Here is an 18,821-nt window from a genome sequence, read left to right as displayed (position 1 = left end):
GAAGAGTTCATAGATGAGACCACCCAAAACACAATCCATAAGTGAACAAATTGATAAACTAGAATTCCTCAAAGTTAAAAATTTCTGCTCTTCCAAAGACACTGTTGAGAGAATGAAAAGACCACTGACATGGAAAAAGTTTGAAAATCATATATCTGATAAAGGATGTGTATTCAGAATATAGAAAATCTCACAAAAGTCAATAAGAAAGAAACAGACACTTCAATAAATGGGCAAAAGTTCTGAATAGACATTCACAGAAAAGATATTCAAATGTCAAATAAGTATATGAAAAGCTGCTCAACATCATTAATCACTGGGGAAATTCAAATAAAAACCACAGCAAGATACTACCTATGATTATGCCAGTACCATGCTGTCTTGATGATCATAGCTTTGTAATATAGCTTAAAGTCAGGCATTGTGATGCCCCAGCTTTGATTTTCTTTTTCAACATTCCCCTGGCTATTCAGGGTCTTTTTCTGGTTACATACAAAGTTTTGGAATGTTTGTTCCAGCTCTGTGAAAAATGTCAATGGTATTTTGATAGGGATTGCATTGAATGTGTAGATTGCTCTAGGCATAAAAACAGACAGATAGATCAATGGAACAGAATAGAGAGCCCAGAAACGGACCCTCAACTTTCTGTTCAACTAATCTTTGACAAAGCAAGAAAGAATATCCAATGGTAAAAAGACAGTCTCTTCAATAAATGGTGTTGGGAAAATTGGACAGCCACATGCAGAAGAATGAAACTGGACCATTCTCTTATACCATACACAAAGATAAACTCAAAATGGATGAAATACCTAAATGTGAGACAGGAATCCATCAAAATCCTAGAGGAGAACACAGGCAGTAACCTCTTTGACCTTGGCCGCAGCAATTTCTTGCAAGACATGTCTCTAAAGGCAAAGGAAACAAAAGCAAAAATGAACTATTGGGACTTCATCAAGATAAAAAGCTTCCACAGGGCAAAGTAAACAGTCAACAAAACTAAAACACAACCTAAGGAATGGGAGATGTTTGTAAATGACTTTTTAGATAAAGGATATGCAAGATCTACAAAGAACTTATCAAACTCAACACCCAAAAAACAAATAATCAGGTCAAGAAATAGGCAGAAAACATGAACAAACCCTTCTCCAAAGAAGACATACAAATGGCCCACAGACACATGAAAAAATGCTCTACATAACTTGCCCTCAGGGAAACACAAATCAAAATCACAATGAGATACCCCTTATACCAGTTAGAATGGCAAAAATTAACAAGACAGGAAACAACAAGTGTTGGTGAGGATGTGGAGAAAGGGGAGCCCTCTTACCTTGTTGGTGGAAATGCAAGCTGGTACAGCCAGTCTGGAAAACATATGGAGGTTACTCAAGAAGTTAAAAACAGAGCTACCCCAAGATCCAGCAATTGCACTACTGGGTATTTACCCCAAAGATACCGACATAATGATATGAAGGGGCACATGCACCCCAATGTTCATAGCAGCAATGTGTCCACAATAGCCAAACTGTGGAAGGAGCCGAGATGTCCTTCAACAGATGAATGGATAAAGATGTGGCTTATATATACAATGGAATTTTACTCAGCCATCAGAAAGGATGAATACCTACCATTTACATCGACATGGATGGAACTGGAGGAGATTATGCCAAGTGAAATAAGTCAATCAGAGAAAGCCAATTATCATATGGTTTCACTCATATGTGGGGTATAAGAAATAGCCCAGAGGATCATAGGGGAAGGGAGGGGAAAAGTGAATGGGAAGAAATCAGAGAGGAAGACAAACCATGAGAGACTCTTGACTCTGGGAAACAAACTGAGGGTTGTGGAAGGGGAGGTGGGTGGGGGGATGGGATAACTGGGTGATGGGCATTAAGGAGGGCATGTGATGTGATGAGCACTGGGTTTTATACACAACTAATGAATCATTGAACACTACATCAAAAACTAATGATGTACCATATGTTGGCTAATTGAATTTAAATAAAAAAAAAAGATGCTACCTATGAGATTGGCTAAAATTGAAAAGACTGAACACACCAAGTCTTGGCAAGGTTGTGGGGGATGAAATGCTCATGCAAATGCTGGTGGAAATGAAAACTGGTGTGACCACTTTGGAAAACAGTTTGGCAGTTTCTTACAATGTTAATCTCATAACTATCACATGATCCAGCCATTGCACTCCTAAGTATTTATCACAGAGGAATATAGTCTGTGCAAAGACTAATGCATAAATGTTCATAACAGCTTTATTTAAAAGAGTCTCCCCACAAGAAAGAGCCCCAAATTGAAAAACATCTATGAATAGGTGAAATAACTATCAATAGGTAAATGGATAAAACAAATTGTAGTATATTCATATACTGGAATACTACTAAGCAATAAAAGTATGAACTACTGACATATGCAACAAAATGGATAAATCTAAAAATAAATATAATAAATGAACAAAGCCAGATCCCCCCAAAAAAGAATAACAATTCTATGATTCCATTTAAATAAATTTCTAGGACATGAAAACTAATCTATGGTAAAAGGAGTTATTTGTGCTTGGGCGGTGAGAGAGGTAGGGAGGCTATGTAGTACAGAACTGAAAATGTTATGTCCTGGAAAAATAATAATGACATTTAAATTTATCTGGTTATATTAGGTGACATGACTAGGTATCATTATAACAGGACAAACTATAGGGTAATTAATATTTTTGAAAATAACAAAAATTCTTGTAATGATATTTAAACTAAGACTTGAAAAATTCCTGGCTTCTTAAAATATTTTGTTATACAATGGTTAAAAGCATGGTGAGCATGGAAGATTCCATACTACAATTTCAATTGCTGGGAAGACCTCTGAACCAATGGCACATTTCAACGACCATCTGAGAGATACAGGGAAATCACTGATTATACATTATACAGTCAGAAAAGTATATGTAAATTTATGTACATGCATGTTAAATGTAAAGATTCTTCCTCAAGCTAAACAATTCATTGCTTGCAGACAAAGCATTTCTAAAATGGGCCTCAGAGCTACTGCAAAACATGTAGTTGCTGATGTGGTGACATTCAACTTTCTCTCATGATGAGATCAAAGTGGATTGTGTACTTTTAGGCTAGTTTATGAACCTAACAGAAGCTACCCCACAACATGCTTTTATCACATCCATGAACTCACCTGAGCCGGAATCAGATCCCACAGAAGATGGGAAGTGTTGGAGTCTCCTGAGAACTGCTGCCCTTGAACCTGAAGTAGGAGCTTCAGCAGCCATCAGGACTCAGATCCTCAGAACCCGCCTCCTTCAGACACAGGATATGAGCTCGGCCAGCTGCGTGAAGAGCTGCACAGGGAAAGGCAGATGCAGCAATTACGTTGCTTTACTCAAATAACTATGTGCCCAGCACCATGCTAGGCACTAGGTTAGGGACAACGACAGTGATATAATCAGATACTGATCCTAACAACCAGATGTTAGAATGGGCTTCTCATCCGGGCTTGCTCGCTCTTGTTCTCTCTCTCTCTCCCCTTTTCTCGTCTATCCGCTAATTAAGAAGTTGAAAAGGAATAGGAAGTGTCCTGAATTCATACAGGCATTCATGATCCCGTAATAACCATACGGCTACGAGCTTGCTTATGTGTATCACTAAATGTTCTCAGCGATTCTGTGGGTTAAGCATTCTTAACGCCGTTTTACGGTGGGGGAAGCTGGGGCTCGGATTCGTTACCTGTCTTTCCGAGCCCCAGCACGGAGAGGAAAGCAGCTCCAGGACACCCCTGGAGCAGGACCCACATTCACTGCAGCCGGGCGGGATCCCAATGACTTTACCTAAAAGACGGCTGGGGAACCAAGCCCCAAAGTGGGAAAGAGGCGACTTGGACTTGGATCCCTTTGTCTCCCCACACCCCAGGGCGGCTCAGCCCCCACCTCGGAGACCTATGCCTTAAGCTGAGTCCCAAACACTTGAAGGCGGTACCTGCTCTTCTCTCCAGGGCACATCTGTCTCTATCAAAAAGTCGTCACGGTCGCCCCACTGATGTCAGGTTTCTATGGCAATCACGATGTGAGCTTGTCTTCCCCACTGGAAATGTCTCCACACACTACTCCACCCCTTGGCCTTTCGCTGAAAGCAAAACACTTTATCTCTTCAGGGCACCACTGGAGAAAGAATAGTAATTAGAGGCACTAGACTGGGACCCAGGCAGTTGGTGGAAATCTGCCCTAGGTTGATGAAACAAATAATGCCCCTGTCTTCAGGAATTTCATTTGCATTAAAGAGACAGTAGAGGGGTATAATCAGTACACAGAATCCCAGGGAGGTATTCTAGGGTCCTTGGAGATGAGTTACCGCTTGGAAGGAGAACATGTAAAATCAAGGCCCTGCTAAGCTTGTTAGCCTTCTGTACCAGAAAACTAAGAGATTGTTTATAATCTTGTGACTGAATGATGTAGATACATACACAAAAATGTCATTCAAGAAATCTCAGTTATTTCTAGGAGGCAGACCTCGAATAACATAATCATTTAGTAGGCAGAAACCTAGTCAGTTGTGCTATCCTGGGGAATTCTTAACCACCATTCCTGATATTTTCTTCCAAGTGGTGGGACATTAATGACCAAAACACTTCCAGCCCCTCTACATAGTCACTCTTTCTCTTTCACTAGTTTGACTCACCTAATTGGTGAGGTTAGAAGGAGAAAAGGGGTTGCATAGCCCAGACCTTCTCCCTTCAGAATTCTTATAGCAAGCTGCCTTTTGGGGGCATGTGTCTTGCTCTGCCCTCAGGGATGAGTCTTACAATTGGCCCACAGCTCTTGTCCACTTTCTGTGTCTCACTGGCTCACAAATTAGTCCTGTGTTCTTGCTTCAACATGCTTGTGTCTTTATTGCTCCCTGTAAATACACCCCTGCTCCATGTCTGAGCTATAGACCAACTAAGAAATATGAAAACAAAAAGGATAAGGAGAACAACACATCAACTTGATTCCTTATAAAAGTGATCTTAGAGAGAGTGGTTTAGATTTGCTTGCAAGTGAGCTTCCTATTAATGAGTTCCAGAAATAGACAAACTTGTCCACTCAGCAATGCTGCATTGGGAGAGTCATAAATGCCAAAGACTGCAATGCTGATCTATCTCCTGTCTGGTAAAGGAGTCCTGTCTTTGTGTATTCAAATAGAGTAGCTTCCTACCAAAGGCAATCCGGTAGCAGGAGAAAGTGTTTCGGGACACCTTTGAGAAACACTTCTCAAAGTAAATAAATACCCCTGTTCTGAATGAATTCCCCAAACCCAACTTCTGAGGCTTTCCCTCATGTAACTTTTTATAGCAACACTTTTTTGGTATCTTAATTCTTGTGATTTCATAATTATTATGAAATTATTTTCCAATTTCCAAGACTAGTGTGAATGTTGTATACGGTGAAAATTTCCCTTAGAAATCCCCTCACGAAGGAACTGATGAAATGCTCATAAATGTACTCCCACACATCAACCACCACACAAACTCTGGGTAAAACTATAACAAAGTCCCACCAACCCTTCAAGGATAAGAGGATCCCTATCTTATCAAATGATAAGAGAACACAGAAAAAGAGGGAACATTCACCAAAATAATGTTTTGAATATCCATTTCTGCTTAGCAAACACTCCGAAACAATAGCCATGTATTATTTTTCAGGATGCGATGGGTTGACTGGGCTCAGCTGGCTCTTGTCTGTTCCACGTGGTGTCTGTTAATTGGGGTTGCAGTCATCTGGAGACACCTTTCAGCTGGGACATCCAAGAGAACTCAATCACATGAATGAAGATTGGTGCTGGCCTCTATTGGGAGCTCACAGGGGCTGTTGAATGGAACACTTGGGGTGTTCTCCACAGAGTTCTCCGTGTGTAGGGTTATCAGATAAAACACAAGACACCTAGTTAAATTTGAATTCCAGATAATCAATAGATAATTTTTTAAGTGTAAGTGTGATGGTTAATTTCATGTGTCAACATGATTGGACCACGGTGTCCAGATATCTGGTTAAACATTATTCCATTATTTCTGTGAGGGTGTTTTTAAATGCTATTAACATTTAAATAGGTGGAGTTTGAGTAAAGTAGATGAAGGTCTGAATAGAACAAAATATTTACTTCTCACAAGCAAGAAGAAATTCTGCAAGCACATGGTGTTTAGATATTTTATTATGGTTTAATAACTTGAGTGGCCTTTGACACAGAAGTACAGTTTCCACCAACAAGGAGTTTCAAGTGAAGCTTAAGAAAAAGTGCATCATGGTGATTCTAATATGCCTCCTGGTTAAGGCCCCCTGGCTGCGGAGTCAGATCAAAATGCTACAGAAGTACCCTACCCGGGAAGGGAAGGCAGCTACCATTTATGATGAAAGAGGACCTCGACTACCTCCATTTTGACCTCAGTCTGTACTTTCTAATTGATTAAGTTCTTCTTTTCAGCTTATCTCTTAATTCAGGTAAAAGACCCTGTGGGCAAAGCATCCCCTGATCAGAACTGAAACTACACAGTCAATAAGGACTACCATGAGCCAACAAGACCCCACCTGTGATTGACTCCAAGACAATGATCAACCTGACCTTTGCTGCCCACCTGCATGTACCCACCAAACTTTGCCCCACATTTTCCTCATCAAGTTGTTGAAAACTGACCTCTGTGCTCTGAGTCCGAAATATGTATGCAAACACAGAATTTGGGTAAAAAGAGGAACAATAGCTTTATTACCTTGCCAGACAAAGGAGGTTGCAGCAGGCTAAGGCCTTCAAAACTGCAAGCCCCCCCCACCAAGGAAGGGGCTGGGGGGTCTTAAAGGGAAATACAAGATCTAGCCAGTTTTGACAGGAATTGTGTTTATTCTGCCAACCTCATTTGTCATTTTTTCAGGGTGGTATCAGGTTCCTGAAACAAAAAGCCAAGAAGGGAGGAGGGGAGGTTTACAGAAGAGAGGAAAATGGTTAATTTAAGAATTGAACTTCACTAAAGCATTAGTGCAGCCATTTTGATTTCTGTTTAGCTTTATACTTTTAAGTGGTTTCACTTAAATAAACCTGGAAGTATTTTCAGCACTTTGGAGACAGTCTTTCAGACATTAGTCCACTATCTTCCCAGTGTTGGCCTCACTAAAATAATTTCCTTTCTTGTTTTACCACCACTCATCTTTATGCCTTTGGATTTTGTCAGTGGCAAATGGCAGAACCTAGTCTATTTGGGGCCCCCAGAGTCAGGTACTCTAGCACCCTTGCACCCCAACTACAATGAAGTAGATGGTTTAGAGGGGCCTAGAACTATATTCTTAAAGTTAGTGACTGGATTGAAAATGTTAAAATCCTATGACTACACTAGTGATGAAGTACCACTATCCTTTCTTCATGGATGTATGTGATTCCAAAGCACATGCTCCTGAGCACAGACACAGATGGCAAAAAGCTTGTTCCCCAGGCCTGCTACGAGAGCCAGGGATGGAACCTGGCAGCCTGCTCACTTTTAGCTGCTGGTGGCACACCTTTAGCAAAGATATCAGGTCACATACTGATGAGGTGGTTAATCTCTGTCTTCCCCATTTACCCTCCCTGCAGCAGGGAACCAGGCTTGGTGCACCTTCCCCTTGCCTCAGGGGAGGTTTTGAGGAGGTTGGAAGCAAAAGCTGTCTGTAGTCCATGTTTCTTCTATCCTTCATAAAAACTTAAACTTACAGTAAAGATTGTGTTGCTTGTAACTGGTAAGGCAGGGAGGATCTCTGAAAACAAAGAGAGGGCCAAAAAGGGAGATTTCTCCCAAACATGGGAGGTAAGAGGTCTACAGATCCTTCCTGCAGAAGAGACATGAGCACTGTTCCATATCAACACTTGGGGTTGCTCCTTGGTTGGTCCATTGAGGCTGTGCATCCAGCCATGTGACATATTATACTGTTTGGATCAAGGTTAGATGGTGCAGGGTCAATGAGTCTGAAGGCATAGAGCCAACTAGAGCAATGGTCAGCTCAATTCTAAGCAGTGTGGACATATGTGTATTTATGGCAGGGGCCTCCCCAAGGTGTATCTGGAAGATAACTCTTACAGGTGGAACTGCTTTGTCAAAGAGCATGAAAATTTAACATTTGAAATAATCACTGCCTAGTTGAAATTTAAAATCTCTTTACTAGTATATATCCTAACCAACTACAAGATGAGAACACTTGTTTATCCAGATTTATATAATAATATTAACAACATTAATATTTGCTAATATGAAATCCTATTGTTGGGAAGTTAGATTACTTTCCATTTTTCCCTTTTTTTTAAGATTTATTTATTTATTTGAGAGAGAGAGCACGAGCGGGGGGGTGGGAGGGGCAGAGGGAGAGGGATAAGCAGACTCCCTGCTGAGCAGGGAGCCTGCCATGGGCCTTGATCCCAGGACCCTGAGATCATGACCTGACCCAAATGCAGATGCTTAACCAACTGAGCCACCCAGATGCCCCCCATTTTACAATATAAATGACATACTTCACATGTGCTTTTCTGTGTGTAAACATAATGGTCCCACTTTATAGCTCAGAATATAGCCTGGAATAATTCTATAGTTTGACAAGAAAAACTAACAAGTGACTTTGTATTTATGCTACACCAAGTTTAACCTGAAAACTGTGGGGCCATGAAATCTCCATACACTGCTGGGAGAGCACAGATTGGCACAACCTCTTTGCAGAGACATTTGGTAATATCTATGAAAGAAGTGAGTCCCTCTCAGCTGTTGCACTCTTAGATCTGGACTGCAGAGTCCTAAGCAGGTGTACAAGCACAATCATGGTAGTAGCATGGTTAAAAATATCAAAATAGTTCCAAAACCACTTTATTAGAGAAATTTCAGTACCATTTTCAATGAAAAAAGCTTCAATGAGATATATAAATATATTACTTATATATTTAGTTTAAAATATGCAAAGCAATTATATGTTTGTTTAGGAATGAATTTATAAGTAATGAAATGTGGAACAAAGCATGAGGATGATAAAAACAAATTTTGGAGAGTGGTTCTCTCTAGGAGTGAGGTAATCAGAGAAGTTACACAATGATACCCATTCTTTGTATAAATTTACTTTTAACCTGGTTATGTACATGTTTCCCTATTATAGTATTTACCATATGGATTAGTCAGGGTTCTTCAGAGAAACAGAACCAATAGGACAGATATAGTTATAGAGGATGTAGATACAGACATTCAGATACAGACATATAGATATCTAGAATGAGATTTGTTATAATTTATTGGCTTGTGCAATTATGGAGGCTGAAAAGTCGAATAATCTGCTGTCTGTAAGCCGGAGACCCAGGAAAGCCAGTGGTATAAATCCCAGTTCAGGCACAAGGAGAAGATTGATTGCTCATCTCAAACAGGTTGGAAAAGGGCAAAATTTCTTTTCCTTTGCCTTTTTTTTTTCTGTTAAGGCCCTCAATGGATTGGATGTTGCCCAACCACATTGGGGAGGACAATTTGCTTTACTCAGTCTGCCAATTCAAATACTAATCTTATCCAGAAACACCCTCACATACACACCCAGAAATAACTGGGCACCCTGTGACCCAGTCACATAAAATTAAGTATCACATATACCTTTTTAAATGTCTGAAATCTGGGGCTCCTGGGTGGCTCAGTCAGTTAAGCGTCTGACTTTAGCTCAGGTCATGATCTCAGGATTCGGGGATCAAGCCCCGCATTGGGCTCCCCACTGAGAGGGGAGTCTGCTTGTCCCTCTCCTTCTGCTCCTCCCCCCACTCATGCCTTCTGTCTCAAATAAATAAAATCTAAAAAAAAATAAGTGTCTGCATCTAATGTATTTTACATGAATAAATTGCTAATGGACTTTATCTCTGGTTAACAATAATCTATTATCCATTTAGAAAATGTGGAAAACGCAAATACCAACATAAATATACTCATAACCTTCAACTCTACCTTGCAGTAGTAAGGTTATCACAGTGGGTTGTTTTCTCCAATTATTGTCTACATACATGCACTCTTGTGTGCATCCACACATACATATTGTATATGCAACATTAACTGAAAAGTATTAATTTTCTGTTGGCGTGCAACCAGAAATTTTATGACTGAAAGCTACATCCATTTATTAGCTTACAGGTCTGTAGGTCAAAGTCTGGTGAAGCATGAGATGTTGTGTTCTCAGCTCAGAGTCACACAAGACTGGAATCAAAGTGTCAGTATCAGCTCTACTGAATTTTCTGGAAGCTCTGGGGAAAATTCCACTTCCAAGATCATTCTTGTTGTTGGTAGAAGTCATTTTCTAGTGGCTGTTGGACTGCAGTCCTGGAGTCTTTGATGGCTTTCAGCTCAGGGTGCTCTCAGTTCCTAGGGGTTATTCCAATTCCATGTCACGTGGCTTCCGTTATCTTCCAACCAGCAATGGTGTGTTGCATCTTTCTTGTGGTTTGAATCTCTGACTTCTCCTCTTGTGAACAGCCAGAGAAAATTGTCTGCTTAAGGTCTTATCTGATAAGTTCAGGCTTCTGCTTCTTTACCTATCACAACTGTAGCCCTGGCCTAGTCTTCCCCATTTGTAAAGTAAGATTTTTTAGATAGCAAATCATGCTTCAAGTACTCATGCTTCCAAACAACTTTCGATCTACAGCAAAGCCTCACTTCCTTAACTTTCCTCTAAATCACCTAACCAAAGTCCTAATCCTATAATAAGTCATTTCTAAAACCCTCTTCTTGAAGTACCACATGATTTGCCATGGTACATGTTCTTTCTCTTTGCAACCAAACTTGTTGAAATACAGACATATTCCTGGTGGTTTTTGGCTGGAGGGCACTGCCATTCATGATTTTTGACAAAGAAGTTCCACTTCAAGGAATTTATCATACAGAAATATTCAAACAGGCATGAAGATATAAACAGGGATACATCCATTTTCACAGGAAAAATATGAATATGAAAGAATATACTAAAAAGTTATGTTGCAAAACTATAAAATGCTGCTGAGAGAAATCAAAGGAGACCTAAATAAGTAGAGAGATATATTTTGTTCGTGGGTCAGAAGATTCAACATTGATGTTATTTCTCCTTAATTAATCTACTGATTTAGAACTATCTCAATCAAAATCCCAGCTGGAGTTTTTGTAGAAATGGATCAGCAGATTCTAAAATTTATATGGAAAAGCAGAAGTAAAAATAACCAAAATAACTTTGAAAAATGATAAAGTTAAATGACTCACACTGCCTGATTTCAAGAAATTATAAAGCTACAGTAATCAAGACAGCATGGCATTGCAATCAAGATACACAAGATCAATGGAACAGAGAGTCTTGAAACAGATCCATACATACAGGGACAACTGATTTTTTGACAAAGATGCAACAAAGACAACTCAAGGGAGAAAGAAGTCTTTTAAGCAAGTGATGCTGCAATAATTGGATATCATTATGCCAAAAAATGAACTTTAACTTATAACTTGGACAATATACAAAATCTCAGAATGGATCAGACCTAAATGTGAAACCTAAAACTGTAAAATTTTTAGAATATAGGATAAAATCTTTGTGACCTTGGTTAGGCAATGGTTTCTCATATATAACAGCAAAATACAACTGGTAAAGAACTGTTCCTTATCAAAATTTAAAACTTGTATTCTTCAAAAGTCATTTTTAAGATTAAAAAACAATCCATAGACTGGGAGAAACTATTTGTAAAACACATATCTGATAATAGACTTGTATCCAGTATATATAATAACAACTCTTACAAATCAACGATAAAAATGAACCACCCAATTTAGGAAAAAAGAGCAAAACATTTACATAAACTTCACCCAAAATATATGGATGGCAAATATGCATATGAAAAGATATTCAACATCATCCATCATTAGAGAAAGGCAAATTAGAACTACAATGAGAAAGAAAACACAGGCAGTAAAGTCTTGGGTATCAGTCTGAGCAATATTTTTTTGGATCTATCTCCTCAAGCAAGGAAAGCAAAAATAAACTAATGGAACTACATCAAACAAAAGCTTTTGCACAGCAAAGGAAACCATCAACAAAATGAAAAGGCAACCTACTGAATGGGAAAAGATGTCTCAAATGATAAAACCGATAAGTGGTTAAATCCTATATGTATATATATATATATATATATATATATATATATACATATATATATATATACACACACACACACACACACATATATACACCCTCATACAACTCCATATAAAAAAACAAAAAAACAAAACACGATCCAATTAAAAAATAGGCAGAGGACCTGAATAGACATTTCTCCAAAGAAGACATACAGATGGCTAACATGAAAAGTTGCTCAACACTACCGATCACTGGGGAAATGCAAATCAAAACCACAGCATCAGCTTACACCTTTCAGAATGGTTAGTATCAATAAGAAATACCACATATTGACGAGGATGTGGAGAAAAGGGAACCTTGTTGCACTGTTGGTAGGAATGCAAAATGGTGCAGCCACTATGGAAAACAGTATGGAGATTCCTCAAAAAACTGAAAATAGAATTATCATTCAATCCAGCAATTCCACTTCTGGTTACTCATCTGAGGAAAATGACAACACTAACTCAAAAAGATATTTGCACTTTTATGTTCATTGCAGCATTATTTACAATAGCCATGATATGAAAGCAACCTAAGTGTCCAGTGACAGATGAATAAAGATGTGGTACATATACAATGGATTATTTTACTCAGTCATACAAAAGAATGAAATCTTGCCAATCATGACATGGATGGACCTAGAGTATTTTGTCATGTGAAATAGGTCAGACAGAAAAAGTAAAATATTATATAGTTTTACTTATAAGTGAAACCTAAAAAGCAAATGAACAAACAAAACAGAAACAGACTCATAGATACAGAGGATAATCTGGTGGTTGCCAGAGGGGAGGGGATAGGAAGGGAATTGGCAAAACAGGGGAAGGGGATTAAGTGGTACAAACTTCCCATTATAAAATAAGACACAAGGATACAATGCACAGCATAAAGAATATAGTTAATATGTAACAGCTTTATATGGTGACTGATGGTAGCTAGACTTAATCATGGTGATCATTTTGTAACATATATAAATGTTGAATCACTGTTATACACCTAAAACTAATATATCATTGTATGTCAACTATACTTAAATTAAAAAAAAAGAACTACAATGAGATATAGCTAAAATTATAAAGACCGACCATACAAAGTGTTAAAAAGCATGTGGAGAAATCAGAATTCTCACACACTGCTGCAGGAATGTAAAACAGTACTACCACTTTGGAAAATGTAAGTTAAATGTATACCTACTGTATGATCTGGCCATTCCACTCCTACATATTTACCCAAGAGAAAAGCAAAGCACATGTCCACAGAAACAGTTGTATACAAATGCTCAGAGCAGCTTTATTTGTAATAGCCCAAATCTGGAAACAACCCAAATCTCCATCAACAGGTAAATGGATAATCTGTGATATAACCATATAGACTACTTGGAAATAAAAAAACAATGAACTATTGAAACACATAAGATGGATGGGTCTCAAATACTTATGCTGAGTGAAAGAAGCCACACACCCTTGACCACCACCCCCAAATACATGCTGTATGGTTCCATTTATATAAAATTTCAGAAAATAAAAACAATTCTATATTGTCATAAAACAGATTAGTGGTTGCTTGGAGGCAGGGAGACATAGGGAAATGTGGGAGGGATTAAAAGGGGCATGAAGAAACTTTGAGGGTGGTGACGGATATGTTATGGATATGTTCAATATCTCAACTGTGGTGATAGTTTCACATATGTATACATATGTCAAAATGTATTAAATGATATACTTTAAAGATTTTTTTTTTTTAGTTTAGAGAGAGGGCACAAGCAGGGAGGGGCAGAAGGAGAAGGAGAGAGAATCTTAAGCAGGCTCCATGCTCAGTGCAGAGTCCAATGCTGGGCTCGATCTCACCAATCCTGAGATCATGACCTGAGCTGAAATCAAGAGCCAGATGCTTAACTCAGTGAGCCACCCTGGTGCCCCCAAATTGTATACTTTAAATATGTATGGATTAATGTATGTCGATTGTACCTCAATAAAGCTATTAAATAAAAATCTCGTGGTATATCTGCATAATACTAAGTTGGAAAGATAATTATAAAGATGAGGCAAGTTGCAGAATACTATACTCTTGTTTTTCCAAAAGAATAAATGTGTGCATATTTTTAAGAGGGATATGCAATGAAACATTAGGGCACTATGCACTAATTGTTAACACAGAAAAAACATTAAGTGATTCAAAAATATGTTATAGAAGCACATTTATTGATATGGAAAGATGCTCACAATGTACAGTCAGTGGGGAAAAAAGCAAGTTACAAACAGTATTTACAGTATGGTCTTGTTTTAGTTTCTTAGCTATTGAAAAATCTCAAAGCATATAACCTAATTATTTTCACACACTGAGACATTCTCTTCAGTTTACACCAGTGGCTATAATTCCTACCATGAATTATCTGATGAAGGAAGAATAAGGGAAAAACAGTAATTCCTCTTACATTAAACAGCCTACAGCAACTCCTGCCTTTACATGTTGAGTGCACACTCAGCAATGAATGTGTGTGTGTATGGATATATGTGAGTGCTGTTAGTTCTCTTTTTGTGTGCATATGCTTTATTTCTGCAACTAGATTACAAATTCAATATCTTCTTTTTTTTTTTGCCATTTGAAGCCACAAATAGATCTAAGCAAATACTAATGAATAAGTTTAGCCTACTTAAGATGAACTGATTCACTATCTTACGTAAAATGTTAAAAAGTTGCCCATCTACACAAGATAAAAATCAACAGATGTTTTCAGCTTACAATGCAATATTCATTGATATCTCAAAAATGGTCTAGCTCAAGCCTAGAGACTGTTGCAGGTCATGTCACATTACAGATGTGATTTATAACATATACATTGTAATAATCAAAACATTATGCAAGGCTCTTTAGGAATACACAGCCTATTAGATTGTTCAAAGCATTCACTTTTATTTCTGGCTCATTTTACATTGTTTCAATAATTACTTTAACTTCACGAAAAATGGCCATCAGTGTATTGTAACTCATGTGATCAACAACTACAATTGAACCCTTTCTGATATGCTCCTTTATGTTAATAAATATGGCCACAGCACTAACGAGATTGGCTTTTGCCTCTTTCTGGTTAAAGATGAGTTTTAATGCTGCTAAGGCCTTTGTATTGATCATGTCTCTGGCTGAAGCTGGATTTTCAGACATATTCAAAAGTACTTTTAAAACAAGATTTCTGGTTTTACGATTTCCCAGGGATAGCAAGTGGAAAAGCTCTGAAAAGTAATTGGCAACAATGTGGTGATGGTTAGAATCAGCAGTCAGTTGCCCTAGTATCTTTAATCCAGATTGTTGTCCAGGTGAGTTCAAGGGGAAAGACATGGTTTCCTTACACATATGCTTAACGTGTAATTCAATCTTGCGTTGTCTTTCATCCCCAGAGGGAGGATTCAGAGTAATTACGGCCTTTTTTCTGATTTCAGAGGAAGGAAAACTGAGCAAGCTTTCAATAAGCGTCACTACACCCACCTCATTAATAAACTCTTGGGCAAAGGGATGAACATTAGTGATCCCCATTGCAATTTGAGCTATTTTATGAATGAGAGGATCAGTAGTTGACTTAAGTAAGGTAACAAGTTTTTCAAATTCCTCAGAATCCATGTAGCATTCCATTTTGCAAGGGCAAGCAAATGGCTTAATCCCATTCACTTCCCTGATCCTGATTTGGCGTCTAATCTCCTCTATAGTCTGGATGCAAGGGTCAGAACCAAATGGGTACTCAGGGACAGGCTGTGAATATGAAGTAGTGCTCCTAGAAGGGCATGTTGTTGCCACAGGCAAAGAATGGGTATTTTCCTCAGCTGAGGCCAGGACAATATATGAAGGAGGCTTTGTCTCAAATGGGACTTGGGATCTAAATCCTAACACTGCTGGAGTTACAGCAGGGGCTTTGGGCCAGATAGTTACCTCAGACCAGTCCTTGGGCCTATTTTTTTCATTAATTTCATCCACAGGCTGGGGCCTAACTATCCTACTCACAGGTCTAGGATTAGGATCAAAACTAGTTTCATCTCCATCCCAAAACCAGTTCCCAATAACATTTTCTTCCTCCTCCTCCTCAGTCCCTGGCCTAGCTCTGCAGCCGGCCCCAGCCACAGGCTCTAACTTTTCAGCACAGGATGGGGGACCAATACCAGCTTTACCTTCATCCTTAGCACTGGAATGATTACTAGCCTCTTCTCCATTCCAAAACCAGGAACCAACACTGGCCTCTTCCCCAGCCCAAAACCAGGTATCAATACCAGCCTTATCTTTACATATGGACCTGGACTCAGCATTAGCCTCAGACACAGAAGACATCCCAGATACTCTAGTGGCCTCATCTTCAGCTTTGGGACTGAAATCTGCCAGGGCTCTTTCCTTTATCTCAGTAACAATCCTATTCTTAGACCTTGCTTTCATCACTGCCGTTGCATCAGCTTGAGACCCTGCCTTGGCTATTGCTTTGTCCTGGGTCTTGGCTACAGGTCTGACTATGGCAGTAGACTCCCTCTTTGCTTCAGCTTGTATACCAGCCCTTTTTTGAGTTTTGGCTTTGTTTCTACTCTCATTCTTAGCCCCAGTCATGGTTGAAGACCAGTTATATAGATAGCCCTATACAATCTTGGCCCTGGTTCTCAATGTGTCCCAGGCCAATGTCTTAACACTCTTTCACTGGGTCAGACATAAACTTTGTAGCAAGAGTTAGTCATCAGCTCATCAGTCACACAGTCCTCTTTCCAAACTCACAGCCTCTGTCAATGATACAGAGAGAAGACAGAGGCAATCAGCCTGAGTGAAGATGATGGTTCCTGAGTTCAGACCTGTTGAAGGTGATGACCTGCCACTCCAAGGCCACTATAGCCACCACTGGAGATGGACCTGAGGTCGAAGAAGAAAACGAGCTTTAAGTCTCTTCCAACTGTGCTTCTCCACGCAGACAGCCACACAAGACATGAGAATAGAGATGGATTGTGTGGTAGAAGTGGAATACTAGAAAACTCTGTTACCTCATTTTATCCCTTCCACACTCCCACTAATGCCCAACAATGTACTGCCCAGGCACTAACACACTCTTTTCTCTGTATCACATAGGAACAGGGATGATGGAAAAGCTTGCTGAAAGGTAGAAAGGCTAAGAAACATCCAGGTCTATCAAGGTAGGCCTCACAGCAACCTATACTCATCTAGTGCAATTTTCTCCCCCTTCCTTACTTTCAGGAATGATAAGTCCTACAGCCAATATGTATGGCAGACCTATGGACAAAATACAGGAGGGTTGGAATTTTCAGTATTTGGTAGACAGACATGTGCTCTGAATTCTAAACTCAATACATGCCTTTCCAAATCTAGAATTTTGGTTATATGATGTTTCTGGCCTCCTTGGTCCTCATGGCTTCTCACCCCATTTCCTGGGTATCTATCAATTACCCTCTAGGCACAAACCTGGCTTAACTTATCCCCATTTCCTATACACAAATGTGAGGACAGAAGTGTCTGGAAAGTTGGAAGACAATGGCTCCAAGATATGAGCTTGTCTCACCTACTTGCCAGTAGCCCATTTCCATCCCCAGTCAATAGGGGTGCTCATGCTCACACTCACCTTGGACCCAAATGAATAGTTTTCGTCCTCTTGCTTAATTCAAAGTGAACTATCTACAGAGTTCTACAGGAACCTATAAAGAAACAAACTTAAGAATAAATAAAAAGGCAAAAGAGAGAAAATAGAAGAGACTGACTTAGCCCAACATCCATCACAAATGTTATAACACATACTTTTGTTTATTTGAGGCCATGTTAAATGTCTCCCACCTGTCTGATCCTACCAGATGATTTTGCATCCATTCCCCCAAGACCTGCAGCTTGTCTAATTATACTTCCTCCTAATTTTTAATTCTGTCATTTTCCCAGCAGAGGCCACACCTCTTTCCCTGAACAAAATATGAGATGGGAGAGTGGATAGTGGAATGCAGGCAACTGTATTTAGAAAGCACTCAGTAAAGATAATAGTGACTATTAGTTCAATACCATTTTTGCATGCCCCTACCGTTTCCCCATGCATACACAGACGCTACCTCATTGCCACCTATGCCAGCCAGCCTACACAGCAGGGGTCCTCAGGAACTTCTATCCTTCCCACCAAAGAACAGTCGGTAGCTGGAGAAGAGTCACGACCTGCAAAAAGGAGGAGGAGCATTCAGCAAAACACCAAGAGAATATACTGACAATGGCAGCAAAATACCAGGTTAATAGACAGTTACCCAGAATTCAGGTCCTAACACCACCTTCTGAAGAATCAGGAAGTAAGTATAAACGTCAGAGGGTTTAAATTGACCCTTCAGAAAACATTCCCCTCTATTCTGACCCACCATTCCCACACCTCAACATATTAAAGTGGGCTGCGATGTTGAGAAAAAGGATCCTGAAGGAGAAAGGTGGATTAATGCCACACTATTTCTTCACACAGACCCTTCCTGTGAAAGGTGATCTACTCCTCACTCTGTCATTTCCTTACATTTATTTGGGTGCAAGATATAAATATGGAAGGCAATATCATGAGGTGGATAAACACTTCATTTTGATGTCTTCATAATCTACCCACTCAACTGCCGTTTTGCTAAATGCGCCAGATCTACCACACAGAAAGACTTTGGCATCAACCAGGCGCCTGTGGGAAGGGACAGGCCCCTTT

The 18,821-nt window shown here is 39.4% G+C and overlaps 1 protein-coding gene across 4 annotated transcripts in view; it reads right to left on the bottom strand.

Moving 5' to 3' along the window:
* Positions 1 to 14,316: 14,316 nt before the first annotated feature.
* The window catches only part of GPRASP3 (G protein-coupled receptor associated sorting protein family member 3), an 84,174-nt gene continuing 79,669 nt past the window's right edge, over positions 14,317 to 18,821 (bottom strand). Inside the window, exons 2-4 of one of the 4 annotated variants that reach the window (XM_073890370.1) lie at positions 18,177 to 18,304; positions 17,733 to 17,820; positions 14,317 to 17,011 (exon numbers count right to left, since the gene is read on the bottom strand). In XM_073890370.1, the coding sequence (XP_073746471.1) occupies positions 15,065 to 16,717 (1,653 nt within the window). In that variant the 5' untranslated portion in view covers positions 16,718 to 17,011; positions 17,733 to 17,820; positions 18,177 to 18,304 and the 3' untranslated portion in view covers positions 14,317 to 15,064. The remainder of the gene's footprint in view (positions 17,012 to 17,732; positions 17,821 to 18,176; positions 18,305 to 18,821) is intronic. The other 3 variants (XM_025855357.2, XM_073890372.1, XM_073890371.1) reach the window with 3 other exon arrangements.

The sequence above is a fragment of the Callorhinus ursinus genome, unplaced genomic scaffold (genome assembly GCF_003265705.2).
Source record: "Callorhinus ursinus isolate GAN/ISIS: 27379988/994484 unplaced genomic scaffold, GSC_fseal_2.0 scaffold143, whole genome shotgun sequence".
Classification (NCBI taxonomy): domain Eukaryota; kingdom Metazoa; phylum Chordata; class Mammalia; order Carnivora; family Otariidae; genus Callorhinus; species Callorhinus ursinus.
Note: the sequence above shows the minus strand (reverse complement) of the source record. Positions and strands in the feature narration are given on the sequence as shown.